The following is an 18,322-nucleotide window of genomic DNA, read 5'->3' on the forward strand; positions in this document are numbered from 1 at the left end:
CAAAAGGAAACTGGAATTTTAAGCAATCAATTAGACTGGTGTCACAAGCTGGAAATAGTCGGTCAAATGCTGAATGAATAAACTACATTAAGGTTTTGTATTTTCAACAAATGCATTTGGTATGTAGAAATTTTAGCTTAGGTTGAAACTCAATGTAGCAGTTTTGCATAATGTGTTTTACAGTTGTACTGTTTAAAACTATTGTTTTCTTATGTCACAACATGATAGAAATAAGAATACTTCAACCATTACCCACTGGTTTACTCACCATTAAAAAAACAAAATTACTGTTACAAATTATTTGTTTTGAAGCATAAAGTTGTGAAGCCACTTTTCTTGCACTTCTTTTGAAATAATATTCTAACCCATACTAGTTTGTAACCTGTGATTTACAGTTGTATAGTCAACCAGCATACCACAGTTTTAATTTCAGTGCCATAGCCTTCTGATTTTGTTGATTATTGAAATTTTCTATCTTGATTTTATGATTAATAGCGAATTTACAGATGATATATGATTTTATGATTAATTTTTACGGGTTACAAAATTTTGAGGAGAAATATTTAGCAATTACAAGTTAGCAAAATGAGTCAAATGTACAATGTACAGAATAGGATCCAGCCTCTGTATCAGAACTCAAAAAAATTTAAAAGTTGATTTCTTGTCTTTTTAATGTTACTGGCTGCTTGTTCATTTTAAATATTTTTATGCAGTGTAAATAACTGAATGAAACTAAAATATTTTTCATCATTAAAATTACTGATTCAATTATTTCACAGCATAAAGGAGTGATTTTGATTAGTTTTGAAATTTGTAAGGTGTAATGTTATTATGAGGAGTTTATTTTGAGGGTATGACACAAGTGTGTTCGTGGAATAGAGGATGAAATTTGGTACTGCCCACAACAGTGTTACTGAATAGAGGATATCGCCTGATGGTTGTGGTGTGATTTTATATATTCAGCTCCTCCCATCTCTCTCCTATTGCAACCTGGCCATGAACACTCCAGTCACATCCACACAAAGTTTGGCACACACTGCATTCTCCGTTAATTAGAAAAGATCAATCCAAAGCATTATTCCTATTGCCAGTGCACAAAATTAATTAGTTTGGCTATTTTCGACATACCAATGTTAGCAATTTGAAAGTTATTTCTAAATTAGAGGTCCACTGTATAAAATAAGTTATACTTCTGTTAGATGTTAGGTTCACAATGTTACAATGCACTGGTACTGTTTAGCTTACACATATAGAGTCGAAAATATTTAAAATTTATTTAACCTTTTTGCTCTTTGCAAAGTACATATGAAACAAGTGGGTATTATAATCAAGAAACAGATGTGGATTAAACACTATCATGACTACAGGGGAAGATGTTCCATTACCAGTAGTCAATAATTTAAAATGTTAATTACTTTGGTAATTTAATTACCAAAAATTACTTTAATGGTCTGACTGAGATCAACTCTCCTTTTGCTAAAGTTATGGACTCTCAATTTCATCACCCTCTCTGATGAAGGGTCTAGGCTCGAAATGTCAGCTTTTGTGCTCCTGAGATGCTGCTTGGCCTGCTGTGTTCATCCAGCTCCACACTTTGTTATCTCGGATTCTCCAGCTTCTGCAGTCCCCACTATCTCTGCACTTCTGGTGACTCTTTTTCTAGTAGGAACTAAATTGCCTTCTTCGCTATCATTCATAACCCTCTATTCCCTTTTTCCACATATTCTAATCCAGTTTTCCCTTCAATTCTAGATAATTTGGTTCGCCTTAATTTTACAATTGCACTGTCTTACACAACAGACCAATGACTACAATAAATTTATCATTACAGATGTTTTATATTAGGGCACAAAGTAATGTAAGCAAGAGGGATGTAAATACACCATCAGTAAAATTAAAGTCTCTGCAGTTAAAATCAAAGCAGGTTATCTGGGTAAAAATGAGTTTGTCTTGAGTTCAATCTTTCTAAAATTGCCTGTGGGTCAAAGTCTATAGGAAACAGTGGTCATTTTAGGATTTTGCTATCTATTATTTATACACAATGTGGGGGTGCAAGTGTTAAACTGGGCTACCATCAACAGCACAAACTACCAGCTCAAAGTGGAGAGGATCTCCAAGAAGATCACACTTTTCAACAAGACATCAAGTTTCTATGAATTTTGTGTCGGTGTACCTCCTCTTTCACACTACACCTGAGAAAGGAGCAGGGCTCCAAGAGCTAATGGTTTCAAATAAATCTGTGGGACTATAACCTGATGTCTTATTATTTATACATGAAAGCCATAGATTGGTGATCACCAATCTGAATAAAAAAGTGATAACTTACAGGAGACAAGAAAATTAACGAGTCCCTATAAATGAGTGCAATATTAATGATGAGTGGGGCTTTTTGTGAATAACCACATCTAATTAAAATAGATGAGGTAATACTGTAGTTTGAGGGTGAGCCATGGGGACCAATAAACTAGATTTTTTATTTAGTTAAAAACAATGTATTTTAAAAATATTATTTTAGGAAGCAGGAACAGGTGGTGTATTAATGTTAAAGAAGTTACTTAACAAGATATACCAATGAAAATAATTTTGGAGTAATGGAAGTTATTTCGGAGATCAAATAATTGAGGCAGAGTTAAAAATTAAAATAAGAAATAAGTAGAATAAATACACTGGAATATTGAAATTTAGGGGATTTATTTCATATAAAGAGCCACATCTATTCTAAGAGCCATGCCTACAGGCTGCTGAGTTTTCTTGTAGTGAGAATAACATACATGGAGCACAGCAATCCATGGAGAAGTCAGTGATAGAGAAACACTGTTTGTATTTTCATAAATCAAATGAAGGATGCAAATAGGTGCATAGACGTGAGTCATACAGTATGGAAACGGACTCTTTTGTACAACTCATCAATCTGGGGGTTAAGAAAGTGTGGAATAGAAAAAAAAGGCACAAAACAAATTCCTTATGAGGTGGATAAAAACAATTGAAAAACAGCATACATACAATCAGAAATGAATATAATGACGCATACAGCAAAAGCAACAAACAATGAGGGAAAAGTTAAAATGAGAGACATATCTGGTTTTGTGAGCTGTTAGGCTGAAATCAGTCAGATATTTTATCAGCCAAAATAGATGACAAACAAACAAAGTTAGATAGAGGGTGTCAAATTCACTAAGTTGAACCGATTATGTGCTGAGATCATGGACAAAATGTTTATTTTCCTACAAAATATGCTGCAGGAAATTCAAGGTGATACCATCTTGTGTTTTGCTTGAATTCTATCAGCTCCAGTATATGCCACTGCGCCAGATAAAGTTTCAGAGGCTACAGGAGGACATTGAGCAGTTTGAAGATGGGAGTGTATGCATGATATCCTCCTTTCCAAATATGCTAGAAACGTAAACCTATTATTAGGGGGAAACTGTAATAAAGATCTGTTTCTTAAATTCTGAGAACTTTATCTTGTATAACTTGACAAACATTGTTAACTTCTTTTGCATCTTCGTCTGATGGGAGCACTATTATACATGGGACACTGCATTTCCATGATATGCCTGTGGGATCATCCCTACAGATTATCAAGCAGCAGGAAACCTTCACCTCCAGGATCTATTAAGAATGTATGTGATACAATTTTCAAATTAATACTATATTAATAATGTTGACCTACCATGAGTAAATATAGAATCAAAACATGTTTTTACAAGAACTGAACAAATTTCTAGTTGTGACTTCTTATACTTCTATTCAGTATTTTTAAGAAACTTTTATTTTAATCAACCAATGTTGCATGCTAAAAAGGCCACTAGGCATCATTTAGTTTGAATATTGATGCAGACAAGATGTAAGGATTATGAGTTAATCTTTTGTTAATGTGTACTGACGATAAGTAATTGATTAGTATGCATATTTTTGCCTAGGCAGCAAAGATGTTCTTGAAGCTCTCTCTTGTTTAGGGCTAATAGCTGCTGGAGTTTCCAACACGCATCCGTGCATACAGCTAGCCTAACACCTTGGCATGAAATGGTCACTTATAATTCATCACCTCTCTGGCTTCCAGCCCAAAGATATGGCACCATTGTAGAGGGGGAAAAAAAAACTTTTCACACACTTCAACAACTTGCCAGCTGTTCTGCCTGGGACCACATAGTGTGAACAAGTTCTTTGCTGGGAATGCTTAACAATCTTTAACAGTCATTCAGACAAATTGAACAGCACATTCACAGAAAGGCCATGATGTCATACCACCCATACATTGCTGAAAGGATGAACATAAAATAGAGAAAAACTCTGTTACCCTTCGCATTGTATCATGAAGCCTGAACACGTGAGAATATTGTTAAATAGAAAACAGACTTACAAATACACATTTTGATTGACAACAACTCTCGGCAGTTCAAATGCAAGTAAAATTAGAGAAACTGCCGTTTGTGGATTCTTTTATGGCGTCTAAATATGTTGGAGGTCTGAAAAGTGACAAGGTTACATTTTTGACAGTCTATTAGTGGCACAGAGCTCGTTATGATGAGGTCAGAAAATTCATGGCACTCATGAACTTATTTATAGTGTACACAATTTTCCAACGGAGAGTACTGAATTGAGAATGAAATCCATATTACACAAGCAGGTAAGCTTCACTTCAGTTGCTAATTTCTGTAGGTTAAGTCCACATACAGTTGCATGGCTTTAAGCAAAGCTTTTACCACAGCATACACTTTATCAATGTGACTGCCTCCAGCATGGTCAGATTTGCAGTGCTTTTTCTCGAAAGGCTGTTGGTCAGTTACAAATCAAAGTATTTTCTTTGCAAATACACATACATTGAACACAGCAATTTTATTCCTACATTTTTGCCTTTTTGCTGAAGCCTTCCATTTTCATTAGTCTCTCCATCTTGGGGTGGCAGGGTGGCTCAGTGCTGTATCACAACACCAAGAACCTGGGTTCAATTACACCCTCAGCTGACTGCGAAGTTTGCACATTCTCCCACATTCCAAAGGTGTGTAGGTAGTTGGATTTGCCATGGGAAATGCAGTGTCATGGGGATTTAGAGAGTCAGGTCTTGATGCTCTTCAGGAGGGTCAGTGTGGACTTGATGGGCCAAGTGGCCCGCTTCCACGCTATAGGAATTCTACCAATTTCTGCTGCATTGCAAAAATTCTCTGCAAGAACACGAAGCCTATTTACAAAAGTTGGTTAACCTGCCTTGGAAATTAAGATACCAACAAATCTCTACCGTAGCCAACCGTGTAGGTACACCTGTTTCAACAAATGATTGGCTTTCAGTCTCAAAAAGGGACTGCCCTTTGTTGGATTTGTTACAAAGCAAATTTCAAGAAACTTAGGAAATGATATTAGAGCGCTGCTTATTACCTTCAATGTGCAAATTTTAGTGACAAAATTATGCTTGATCTCTATCTAATGCAATACCTCATTAGTGTTAAACTATGTATCTCTCTCTGTCTCTCTCTCTCTATACATATAGATTTCAGAACAAAAATCCAGCATAATTTTAACAACCTCCAGTTAATCTCATTTTACTAACTTAGGCACACAAGAAGAACCTATGATTAACTTCCTCATATTCAGCTACACCTTCCGTCAACCACTAGAAACCAAAATTGACAATTCCATTATTTACCTACCACTTCATTAGTAGACGTTTGAAGGAAGGTGAGAGGTGGGAGGGGAGGTAGTTATCCTACTCATACATGCAAAAACTTAATGGAAAATCATGGATGCAAGTTACTTAAGATCAAAGATTCGCAATGACTAGTCTTCTTTAGAACTAAAATAGTATTCTGAAACTTGAGAGTGCTTCAGTGACTGTAACTCATGATTCTAAACTTCAAATATTCCTTTAGCACTACTAGACAGTAATGGTAGCATATTGTTATACTAGGATAGGTTATCTCATGACATTTAGTTGGCAATGGTAGTGGACCAGAGCTGAAAAAGTCCCAGGCTTCAGCAACACTGACATGCCATGATGTTTGGCTTGATGATTTTCTTGATTCCCATATCTCTATTATAAGAATGATGAATGTAGAGGATTGATGTAGTGACAGGAGGGGATTACACAGGCCTAATGACACCTTTGCATAGCAATACTGATTTATATAGGACAAAGGATTTTTTGTAATCTGCCTCCATAGTCTGTTGGTCTATCTCTGTCCTTGTGTCGACCTGCTTTGTTTACCTGTTATTAGTTCTATCAGTAAATTGATGAAATTTTAAGATTCAAAGAAGAAATTAAGTTTAAATCCCTTTAACCATCCTTCACACATTACGCACTGCATTTGCAAGACCTTGAAACCCGAGAAGTTTTTATGACATACTTTTTCGCAAAGATGATTAATATTGAGCAGGGTTCAGAGAATTCACCTTATAAGAGCAGTAAGATGCAATGCGAAGATTAGGGAATAATTTCTTGCTATATCTGAAAATCTAATCCTAATATGGAAATAACACCCACACAGAAAACAAGCACAATTTGAAGAAGCATGCACTTGACTCTGGCTTGTGGTCAATACTGTGAGCGGCTGTCTGTTTGAGTATGAGGCTTGATGGCTAAAATTAAACAATCATGACAAATTAGACATATAATTCAACTACAATCAAGGGCAAATGGAAATGGGCAATAAATGCTGACCTATCCCATGAAATAATGAAAAGTGTGTAGTGTGTTATACCCAACATTGCTTAAATGCCATGATTTATTTTGGAGTACATCCATGCACAGGCAGAATAAAAATCTCAGATGATTCAGAATACAGGTCATTCGGTCTCTGCCAGTTCTCTAGTCCTACTATCTGATCAAATGTATCCCCCATTTATATTACCCCTTTTGAAAATAACTGAGTTTGGCTTTCAGGCAACACATTTTAGATCATAACTACTTGCTACTTCTAAAAAAGCTTTTACTGATGTCATTTTTCATGCCAATCAAGATAAATCAGTTGCTGTTGGTTTTCAACCACTCTCTCATAGGGAAGTTTCAGATCTATTCGAACCAGATCCTTCACTGATTTTGAACATTTGGTCACATTGCCTCAACTCTCTTTTCTTTAAGAACAACTCCAACTACTCCAATCTATCCATGCAACTGAAATCCTCCAGCTTAATAATCATATTCATAATTCTTTCCTGTATCCCCTCCAATGCTTCACATCCTTCTTAAAGTGACATGAAAAGGCTAAAATACCTCAAACTATGACATGCACTTGGATCAAGTAGTAAAATAGTCAGATATGCAACCTCGATGGGTTTCTCAATTGGATTCCAGAAAAAAAAATGCTGAGAAAAACTTTGTTCCTACGAAAACATTTTCTTCTATGCTTCAGACCACCTTAATGATGACCGAAGAAAGTATGTCTATAATATTTAAGTGGGTACATGTTTTGAAAGTACTGCCCAAGGTTTTCCCTGTCCTTTAATAGCTGTTACTTAGCAGAGAGATAAAAAAGGTGTATGTTATTAATTGGGATTTAGACTTTAAAATGGAAGCAGATGGATTTTGTTTAGATATGTTATAGTGTGGTTTTAAAATGGCATTTGGACCAGTAATCCAAATTCAGCATTTCCAAGGTGGCTTGTGATAGTCAAGTGCCTGGCAGGACACTTGTGGTGTTAGTGGATGGAAAGTTTATACTGCTAAATTTATAACAGGTAAGCAGCCATCTGATTTGCTTTTGACCTCAAATTGGGAAGTTAGGAGTTTGATTCACAAGGGATACTGATTATCCTGCAAGGAGGCAACTACATTTCCAGTTTACCAGGAGCAGCCACTGCGTTGAGTCTATGATGTGTTCAGGTTGTGAAAGTAGAGTGTTCCAGCTAAACAAACTGGTGGGGTTTAGAACATCAGAGCTGGCAACAGAATGCTAACCACAGCTGGTCACAGAATCTCAGCTTCGCAACCTCACTGGAAATGTGGTGACCTTCAGCTTAAACTCATTAGTCATTGCCACTGATAGCAGCCCTATGGTCCTCTGGTACCTTGGTGACTTTACATGACACAGGTAAATAGAATATTAAATGGTAACATTTTGTATCACAGACAAGGGGAATGAAGTTTGAACAGTCTCTAATAAGCATACTGTCGTCAATTTCTGGGTGTACGGTTTTACTTAAATAGATCAGTAGTAAGCATCCTTGCTTTCTTCTGGAAAGCAAAAATCCTTCTCTCATAGGTGGGGTAGCCTTTTTAGGTAAAAATCATTTTTAATGAATAGGTTTCACTGACTAAACTATGTTCCTGTTAAAAAATATTGCAAATATTACTTCAAATGAGTGACAAGTCCTCGGGTTTCAAAAAACCTCCAACAAGACTTATTTTATGCAATTAAAACAGCAAGTCAAACCAACATACAAAATATACACACAGAATCAAATCACTACTCTTTATTTCATCATCTCTGTTCAACAAATAGCCAACTTCACATCTGTACTGAATGGTGTGACACTTTATAGCAGCCCTTGCACAGCAGAGGTTTGATTTGGTTTTGTTTTAAAAAAACCTTGTTTTCCAGTATGGTGATACCTTCAACCAAGTCAACGATTACTTAACTATAGGTGCCATTGCATCTTAAGAACAATACATTTACATAAAAGTGTAAATAAGTTACTGAGCCAGTACAAAATTCTTATTTACAATAGTTTTACAATAAAAACATGTCATGGTACATTAATGTGGAGCAGCAGTTAATCTTTTCCAGATTCTGTAGAGACTGTATTTTACCATGATATATCTTGAAACAGTATTCTGGTGTATCGATACAATAATTTCAACTATCTGCGTTAATTTATAACAGAAGAGACAGACTTTTGGAATGGATTTTGCTGCAACATGGCAAGGCAAATTTCAGAAGTTATTCATTTTGGACAGAATTTAAAGCTGTGTGGATTGCACAATTTAGAAACCAACAATGTAATATTTTCATTGATAAAATGCGTATAGTTGCATGTGATGGATGCGGTGTGCAGGATATCCCACACAAGTACAAAATCCGGTCATATGCACACTTCTGTATCAATCAGTTGAATTCTCTGGTTTCACAATTCGATAGGTTATCAAATATTCTGGGTAAGCCTAGAAGAAAAATAAACCTGAAATCAATTTTCAAGATAGACTTGAACACTACTTCATAACTATTAAAATTGATCACGATTGACATTTTGAACGTTTAAATAGATTCCACAGGATCAAACACATGCAGGAATAAAAAATAAACTTAAGAAATCCAGTAATCCTAAATACATACAAACAAAAACCTGCCAGGAACTGGGAAGCAAGTTTATGGATTTTTATTTAAAGACAAGTCTGCACCCTGGTGGAAAAAAAAGTGTATTCATTTTAATATGATGTACCTTCAGCAAGATTATAGGTAGCATTATTCCAAGAAAACAAATCAATTTAAGTTTGCTGAACTCTCTTACTCAAGCTGTTTCCCTTCATGTCAGTGTTGGATTTATGGACAAAACACACATATTAGAGACATCACGTCAAAATCTCAAATGAAACTAAAGAAAATTGGAGGCAGACTCTATCTTGGAATTGGAGCTGTAAAATTGTGATATCCTCCTTAACAACTTCTCACTCATTTATGCTTGTTTCGTAATAGGGCACATGTCTGAATCAAGCTTAGTTTCTCTCTCTGCCCCATTCCCAAAATGGGACATCTAATTAAACTGAACCTAACTGAAATAATTTTATAGTGGAGTGATACATTTCACAAAAATACAAGTATTTCTTAAACACACCTGTTCACCTCTATAAATGACATATTCTGCCAACGCTAATCCATTCACGCTGGGACGGCCAGTAACAGAATGATGACCAGGAGGGGCGTGAGCCATTTTCATTGCACTGAACTGCAAAAATGACTTGCCTAGTGTAACACGGCAGAATACCATTTGCCTGGTAAATGTAAGGGGTAGAGAACAAACTAAAATCAATTATAAGCATCCATTAAAATATAATATTTGGAAATAATTCATATAGGCCTTTGCATTGACTGCACAGAGAAAGAAATTTAATGGCATTATCTATTTCACACTTATGCAGACAAGTTAAAACAGTAGATAACTGGAAGATGGTGGACCTTCATATTCATGACTTTTAACAGTTATTCACCTATTCCGTGCACACTTCAGAAAATTTGACTTCAAGGGGGAAAAAAATCCAAACAATCACAGACTAAGCATTTTGCCAGTTCCTAGCTGAGAAATGGGTGAAATGCTCTTCTTGTCCTCTGGGTTAAGACAACTTCCCTTTATAAAGCATCTTTCACCAACAGAATAGCCAAAGCATTTTGCAGCCAATTTTCAAACTATGGCCATATTTGCAACGTAGGAAATGTGGCAGCAAGTTTGTGCAAATCAAGCCCACACAAACTGCAAGTGATAATATTTTGTTGTGATGTTGTTCATGAAGTATATATGTTAGCAAGGACAATGGGAATGACTCCCCTGCTTCTTGTCAATATGTTACCATGGATCTTTTGGTAGGCAGACCTCAGTTTAACATCTCATCCAAAAGTTGACATAGGATTGCAAACTCCATTTAAACACGGTGGCCAGTATCGTTGGTGTATCTGATTTGTCAACATTTAACTTCAGACTTAACAGAAGTCCTTAATGTTTATAAACTTTCATCATGGGATGAGGGCATTGCTGGCTATTTACAGCTCATCTTTAATTGCCCTCACAAAAACAGTAAACCACCTTTTTGAACTGTTACAGTCCACCTTTCTTTTGGTAGGGTTACAAGAGACAGACGGGAGAAGTGAAGTAAGGCACATCCATAGAGTGCAAACACGTCAGTACTAGTTATACATCAAATTTTGTTTCAATATGATCTCTGATTTAAACATTCTTCACCATTAACCACTAATGGAATCAAGAGTAGTAAAATATGGGATTAATGAATTAATAAATTGGTTTTCCAAATCAAAATCCTACTAACCTGATTAAACATTTGTCAACTCAAGTTTGCATAACACAAGCTAACTAATTCACAAAGTCCTAAGTTCCTTCTATACAAATGAAGTGTGAACAGAGATAATGCGTCTTACCTCTGACAAATGTAGCAGGACCTATCTTTATGTATCGGACAGCCAGTACCACCACCTATTCCATACACGTACTGGTTACTTTTCGACGAATTTTCAGCAAAGTATATGCCAGCTCCAAACATTCCACCAATGTAAGCGTGCCTTTCATCAAAGCCCTTGTGAATTATAGCATTTACAAAGGCGGAGCCTATTGACGACAAGAGTGACATTTACAATACATATCAGAATCCATTATAAACTCCAGAGAAACAATGCACCTTTTTCTAATGGCTATTCCGTAAACATACGTGATGTGATATAGTTGTATAATCACACAGACTATTTTAAATTGAGAAAGGAATTCAAACAATACATTAGATGCCAACAACTGCAGGAACTCATGTTATGTTGTAAGTAAATACACAGTTTTAGAAGTATTAAATACTCACATTTATCAAAACATTTCTTGCAAATTATACTGTCATACTGTCAAGTTTTGAGACAACCATGAGCATACTGAACTATAGAAGTCAGAAACTTGACTATCAGTAAACAAGATAAAAGCCCGTTGGGATTTCCCCCCTTTATTCATTCACGGGATGAGGGCATCGCTGGTGAGGCAATATTTATTGCCCATCCCTAGTTGCTCAGAGTCAACCACATTGCTGTGGGTCTGGAGTCACATGTAGACCAGACCAAGTAAGGATGGCAGGTTCCTTCCTTAAAAGGACATTAGGGTGGCATGTCATTTTGCTAGTTTCATCTTGTAGGCTATTTTAAGTACGTAATAAGTCAAGCAATGAAAAGAGAGAAGCACTTTAAAATTAAGTGGCAGCAAGTGTGGATGTTTACTAAGCAGGAAAAAAGATTTTTTTTGCATGGTTCTAAAGTCAAGATGATAGGAAAAGTATTTTGAGACTGATCTTTCACCAATCCCTACAACTGTTCCAAAGTAGTTAGCATGAGGCAGGGTAAGAAATCAGAGAAGACATGCAACACCAGCCCCTCACAGTAGTCCTTTAGAATATTCGAGGGACTCAAGGCTCAAAAGGGATCTTGGGATAGGATATCCCTGACAATTGGCTGTGAGTGCAAGTAGCTAGTCAAGGGAACTTAATCATTCCACAACAAAATTCCCTACAAGGCAGACACGAACAAAGCAAAAAAAAAAAAAAAAATCATTCATAATAATTCTTCTCATGACCTTCCAGACTGATGTCTCCAATGCTCAGAGGACAAGTTCTTGTGACATGTAATCACTGTTGTATTGTGGAAAACTAGCAGCTAATTTATACATAGCAAGGACTGTAATAATAAATAATGAATAATAATATATTCAACTGCAATGAAACATGGGAGAATTTTTTTAAAATTATGCATTGAGGAGTGGACGTTAACCAAGGTAGTGAAAGGAAACACATGCATTTCTTAGTACCAAGGGATATTTTAAGTCCCTGAAAAGCTAGACACCGGTTCATTTTAAAGTAACACACAGATTGTAACTGCCCAGCTTATCAATTCTTCAGTAACTGAGTGAAGTGTTGATCTAAAATTACATGGCCAAGTCATTGTGACTTGAACACACAACCAGCTCTGACAAAGACTGCAACCACCGAGGAAAAGAGCAACAGCATATTAACTTCAGCTATCAGCATCACGAATTAAACACAGTCTACTTATATGTCAGTTCCAATCTAATTGCCAAGGAGAGAGAGAGACTCCACTAAAGTGGGTAGAGAAAAAACAAACAAACAAACAGATTAAAAACTGACAGAGTAAGCACTTTCTTAAAATATTTTGAGACCATGTTTGTCACCCCATGCCATTAGTCCCAAAACTCCAGACTGGAATCTCTCCAGTTAGATTCCTACCCTGGTCACAGTACTGACAAAGCTTTTACTAGCGTCATACATGACATTCAACGTGACCGTGATAAAGGTAAACTTCTTCAACTTCTCAACCTGCCTGCAGCCTTTAACATCGCTTAACATACCATCCCTCCAACACCACACTGTCTTCCAATGTTTGAGACAACAGCAACTTAGTACCACTCTTAATTAATTTCACAAGAAAGTTGCTTGCTGGTTCCATTTCTGCACACTCCACTGCTTCTGACAAACAACAATGATATATTTTTGAGCCCCTCCTATCTCTGAATTCCACCTTGGCAGATAGCGAGATTTGAGGATTCAATAAAATTTTGAATAAAAAGCTAATTAAATGACCATCATGTAGCCACGATTGATTTTAAAAAACCCACCTGGTTCACTAATGTCCTTTAGGAAGAAAATCTGGTGGCCTTACCTAGTTTGGCTTGCAGAGCCAATGTGTTCAACTCTTAAATGTTCTCTGAAATGACCTAGTACAGCACTCCAAACAAGGGAAATTAGGGATAGACAATGAATAAAGTCATTCAAACCCACAGTGTCTGTCTTTTTATTTGCAAGGCTCATCTCCTTATCATGCTTGCGCTCACCGGCCAACTACAATGGCTCCCAGTCATATAACATTTTGATTTTAAGATTTTCACCCTTGTTTCAACTGCCTATGTTAAGTCACTCTATCCCTGAATTCCTCCAACCCCACTATCCTCAGCAATATCTATGCTCCTCTAGTTCCAACTCTCCTTTTTTCAGAGTCCCCACAACGTGGAAGCAAACCATTTGGTCTAACAGGTCCATACCGACTCTTCAAACAGCATCCCACCCAGACTCACCCTCCTACTCTATTCCTGTAACACTGCACTTCCCATGGCTAATCCACCTAACTTATATATCCCCGGGCACTATGGACAATTTAGCATGGCTAATCCACCTAACCTGTACATCCTTGGACTGTGGGAGGAAACCGGAGCATTTGGACGAAACCCACATAGAGGTGGGGAAAATGTGCAAACTCCATACAGCAAGTCACCTGCAGGTGAAACCAAACCTAGGTCCCTGGTAATGTGAGGCAGCAGTGCTAACTAACCATTGAGCCACTGTGCTGACTGTCGTGCATTTGGAATTGCAATTCATTGGCCTTGCATTCAGCTGTATAGGTTCCAGGCTCTGGAACACCCTCCCTGCAACTTTCTACCTTGCATTCCATCTACAGGTATTAAGAAAACTCCCATCTTTGACCTAGTCTTTTTGTCAAGTGACCTAATGTAATGCTTGTGGTTAGAAGTCAAACTTTCGCCCCAAAAAACATCTTGAGCATTTTATTGGGGTAATGGTGTAATGTAAACGAATTTGTTGTTACTGTCAGCCATAGAAAGCTGCCTTCCACTGAATGACAGGTAATGTAGGTTGCAATTTATACAGTCAGACTCATTTCAATGAGGACAACGGATTAATTACTTGACATTAATCCCCTGTTGAGGCTAGGATGTTTGCACAAATGTAAAGATATTTTTCTCGGACAGTTCCATTTGTCAACACATTTCAGAAGCAAGTACTGATAAGTCATCTATGATCTAAGTGCTGCAAGAAATCAAATTATAAAATGCTGTCAGGGCCTTCTGGTAGAAGCATGTACAGGATCTGGAGCACAGTGTATCAAAAAATGTACTTTGCTTATGACAAATTGATTCAATATATGCATATACTCAAAAAATGTGACTTTGGAATAGTGAATTTGCTCAAGTTTGAATACAAATAATTTTTGAAAAGTGAAGTGAAAAGAAAGCTACATTAAAAAAAATTAAAAACATGTAAAAAAAGGATGAGCCTATTGACACAATTTGGAACATTCTGAACCAGTAATACCAAAAATAGCAGATCAGGCAATTTATGCTGAAAGAAAAAATTCACTTCAATCGGAAACGTTATCTGTGTTTCCCTCTTCACAGATTCTGCCTGGCCGACCAAATATTTCCAATTCTCTGTTATGTTTCAGATTTCCAATACCTGCAATTTTTTGCCTTTTGGAATATCAAATATATGTTTTAAGGTGTGCTGAATAACAATAGAATTACTTTAATATGGAAAAATGAGGACCAGGGGTTACAATGACAGCACAGTTAAAGCTACAGAGACAGAGTCCCATACATTTCCATATTTACATATGGATACTGGTTTTCTTATGGAGAAGTAGAAGAATACTTTGCTTGGGGAACCAGAAAATATTTATTTTAAAAAGGAGAAAAACTGCAGAAAAGAGAATTAAAAAATGTCACTCCAAGTTAAGTGCACTTCATGAGATTTTGGTACTTGTTGCTTACCATGAAACAGCATTCTTTCATTTGAATGGTTGTGATTTTCTTCCGATACTTCTTTCCTTTGGTGTATATATCTCTCCCAGAGTCTTTTATTACATACCCTTTGAATCTAAAATCATTTTCTGGTGAATGACCAATTCTAATTTGACATTATGATAAAAATCAAAACTAGAGGAAAAATACAATTTCAAATTTAGTACCTTCAATAAACTATATTTATTAAAGATTCCTCCAGCATGGCCACCATCCCGGTGCGCTCTCACAGTACTCTGCATCTGTAAAATGTTTATGACATTCAACCAAAAAAGGCACTGCAAATAATGGGCACTGCGTATTTTTAGCAGCATATAAAAGTGAATGATCACCTCTTCCGCAACTGATTGGAATTCCTTATCTTCTGGTAGCAAATCAATCAGAATTGTACCACTGCTGGAAGTGTTTAAGGTTAGATATGGGTTGATGCCTGTTTTTTTTTAAAGAAAAAGAAATTTATTACTTTTGATGTTTTCTGCATTTGACGTTTGTCTCCAAACTCCCTCCTAATACAATCTATTCCCTCTGATTAAATGCCATTCAGCACAATGTGTCTTAAGTGGATTTTTCCAGAAAATTCTCACAATGATGCCATTTATTATATTTCAAGGGCAGCCATTCCCATCCGACGTCTGTATTTACACTGAGGCTGAAATGAGGTCTAGAGTTGGATTGGTCCAGGTGGAACCTGAACTGAATATTGTTTTGTAGGTTCAGAGATAATGGGAACTGCAGAATTCCAAGATAATAAAATGAGAGGCTGGATGAACACAGCAGGCCAAGCAGCATCTCAGGAGCACAAAAGCTGACGTTTCGGGCCTAGACCCTTCATCAGAGAGGGGGATGGGGAGAGGGAGCTGGAATAAATAGGGAGAGGGGGGGACGCGGACCGAAGATGGAGAGTAAAGAAGATAGGTGGAGAGAGTATAGGTGGGGAGGGGATAGGTCAGTCCAGGGAAGACGGACAGGTCAAGGAGGTGGGATGAGGTTAGTAGGTAGCTGGGGGTGCGGCTTGGGGTGGGAGGAAGGGATGGGTGAGAGGAAGAACCGGTTAGGGAGGCCTCCCTAACCGGTTCTTCCTCTCACCCATCCCTTCCTCCCACCCCAAGCCGCACCCCCAGCTACCTACTAACCTCATCCCACCTCCTTGACCTGTCCGTCTTCCCTGGACTGACCTATCCCCTCCCCACCTATCTTCTTTACTCTCCATCTTCGGTCCGCCTCCCCCCCTCTCCCTATTTATTCCAGTCCCCTCTCCCCATCCCCCTCTCTGATGAAGGGTCTAGGCCCGAAACGTCAGCTTTTGTGCTCCTGAGATGCTGCTTGGCCTGCTGTGTTCATCCAGCCTCTCATTTCATTGTTTTGTAGGTTGTTGCCTATCAAATGCTGCTTGAGAGCATGTCAGAGAAGCCTTGCATCACTTAAGCACAAAGTGAGCTTATGATGCTGAATTCAAATTAGTGGATAATCCCAATTCCTTTCTATAGAATTTACTGATATACTGTTGTGCTCTAAGTTTGCTTTCTTTTCAACCTTTTTCATAGAAAGCAGGTAGCTTAAACAGTAATGAGCCTAAAACGATTCAAGCAATTCAAATAAGAATACAGAGATCATGCTAGGCAAGGGGAAGGGGTGGGAGCTCAAGTTAAAAGTGTTTTGAATTCTCTACACACATTTCATTTTTTGCAATGCTTTTAAAATTAGATATCAATGCAATATAGCAGCAAAATTCAAATAACGAGCAGTTGGAATGATTATAAATATAGTGTTTAGTTTCTTTGCACATAATCATTTGTGCTTGTAAGTGCTTCAATCTACCACTGCCCAGGCAATTGCCAGTTTTGGGTATATAAAAATTAATGACAAGTCCTTTGAAAAGTAACAATCATTGTCATGTTCTTGAGAGTTACTGCATGTACATTACTTAATTTACATATTAATCAAGAACCTCAAATTGAGTTCCATTAATAACTCAAGTATTAACAACAATATTTTAAAATCACAAAATATGGTAGAAAAAATACTTTACCTTGATGCCCAGCTATTACATGTTCAATTCTCTTAATGATTTTATGTCTATGCCCATAAGCATTTATTCCAATTTCTTTGAGCTCTTTGTGTCCCATTTCAACCAATACATCTAATGTGATCTACGAATTAAGAATCACAAACATGCATTGGTGAATGGTGATGCAAGCTTTAGCTTACAATTTAATATCAATACAAAAGTGAACTGTTTAAAATAGCACAATCCTAAATCAACTGGTCCCAGGGTAAACCATCAAAGCAATTAGAAATCAAGAGGCAAATGGGACGAGATCAGTTTAGGATAACTGGCAAGTTGGACTGGAGAGTCTGTTTCCACACTATATAACTCCATCACTGTGTGTGTCTATTAGTTGGAGGCCAGGAATTAAACGTTTGATTTAAGTATTAAAATTGATACAAGTTTCACTGCCAAGACTGATAGTATAAGTGAGATGAAGGCTAATCTGATGGCTGGTAAAACAACTTAAAAATCTGCAATAGTGTAAGGAAACAGACTGTCCAAGGATTAACAATCGTGAGTGTACTGTACAATGATCCACAGAAATTTAAACACCATGCTGCTGCAGCGAGTTGCAGGCAAGATGTGTATTTTAAATAAGCCTATGCCATACCCATCCTAATTACTACATGTATTAAAATGGGAAAGTACACCAACCCCAAACTTCAGGGAAAAAAAGCACTTACAAAGGGAGATTTGGATACAAAAGTGATGAGAAAATAGATAATGCACATGTTTACCTGTTCTCTTTCAAATATTTCACAGAGATGTTCGAGGCCCAAATTCCTTAAAAACTGATTCATAGTCATTTCTAATCCTGGAACTGTAACAGAGGGGAAACGAAAAAACACCCAATGATAATTGTCAAAGTAAGTATTTTTCCAAATCTTCACAGTAGATCCTCAAAATAGCAAATCATTAGAAATTTGTAAAAGGTGCAAAACTCCTTGAAGATTTGAGGCCACGTAGCAACCAAGAAAGGTT

At 37.0% G+C, this 18,322-nt stretch overlaps 1 protein-coding gene across 3 annotated transcripts in view; it reads right to left on the reverse strand.

The window, feature by feature from the left end:
• Positions 1-8,391: 8,391 nt before the first annotated feature.
• Positions 8,392-18,322, reverse strand: part of LOC125461729 (poly [ADP-ribose] polymerase tankyrase-2-like) — a 60,225-nt gene continuing 50,294 nt past the window's right edge. For 2 of the 3 annotated variants that reach the window (XM_048550814.2, XM_048550816.2), the window contains 7 exons: positions 18,079-18,161; positions 17,321-17,441; positions 15,459-15,721; positions 15,262-15,367; positions 11,079-11,265; positions 9,766-9,922; positions 8,392-9,094 (listed from right to left, as the gene is read on the reverse strand). In XM_048550814.2, the coding sequence (XP_048406771.1) occupies positions 9,035-9,094; positions 9,766-9,922; positions 11,079-11,265; positions 15,262-15,367; positions 15,459-15,721; positions 17,321-17,441; positions 18,079-18,161 (977 nt within the window). In that variant the 3' untranslated portion in view covers positions 8,392-9,034. The remainder of the gene's footprint in view (positions 9,095-9,765; positions 9,923-11,078; positions 11,266-15,261; positions 15,368-15,458; positions 15,722-17,320; positions 17,442-18,078; positions 18,162-18,322) is intronic. The other variant, XM_048550815.2, reaches the window with a different exon arrangement.

Source organism: Stegostoma tigrinum, chromosome 20 (genome assembly GCF_030684315.1).
Source record: "Stegostoma tigrinum isolate sSteTig4 chromosome 20, sSteTig4.hap1, whole genome shotgun sequence".
Taxonomy (NCBI): domain Eukaryota; kingdom Metazoa; phylum Chordata; class Chondrichthyes; order Orectolobiformes; family Stegostomatidae; genus Stegostoma; species Stegostoma tigrinum.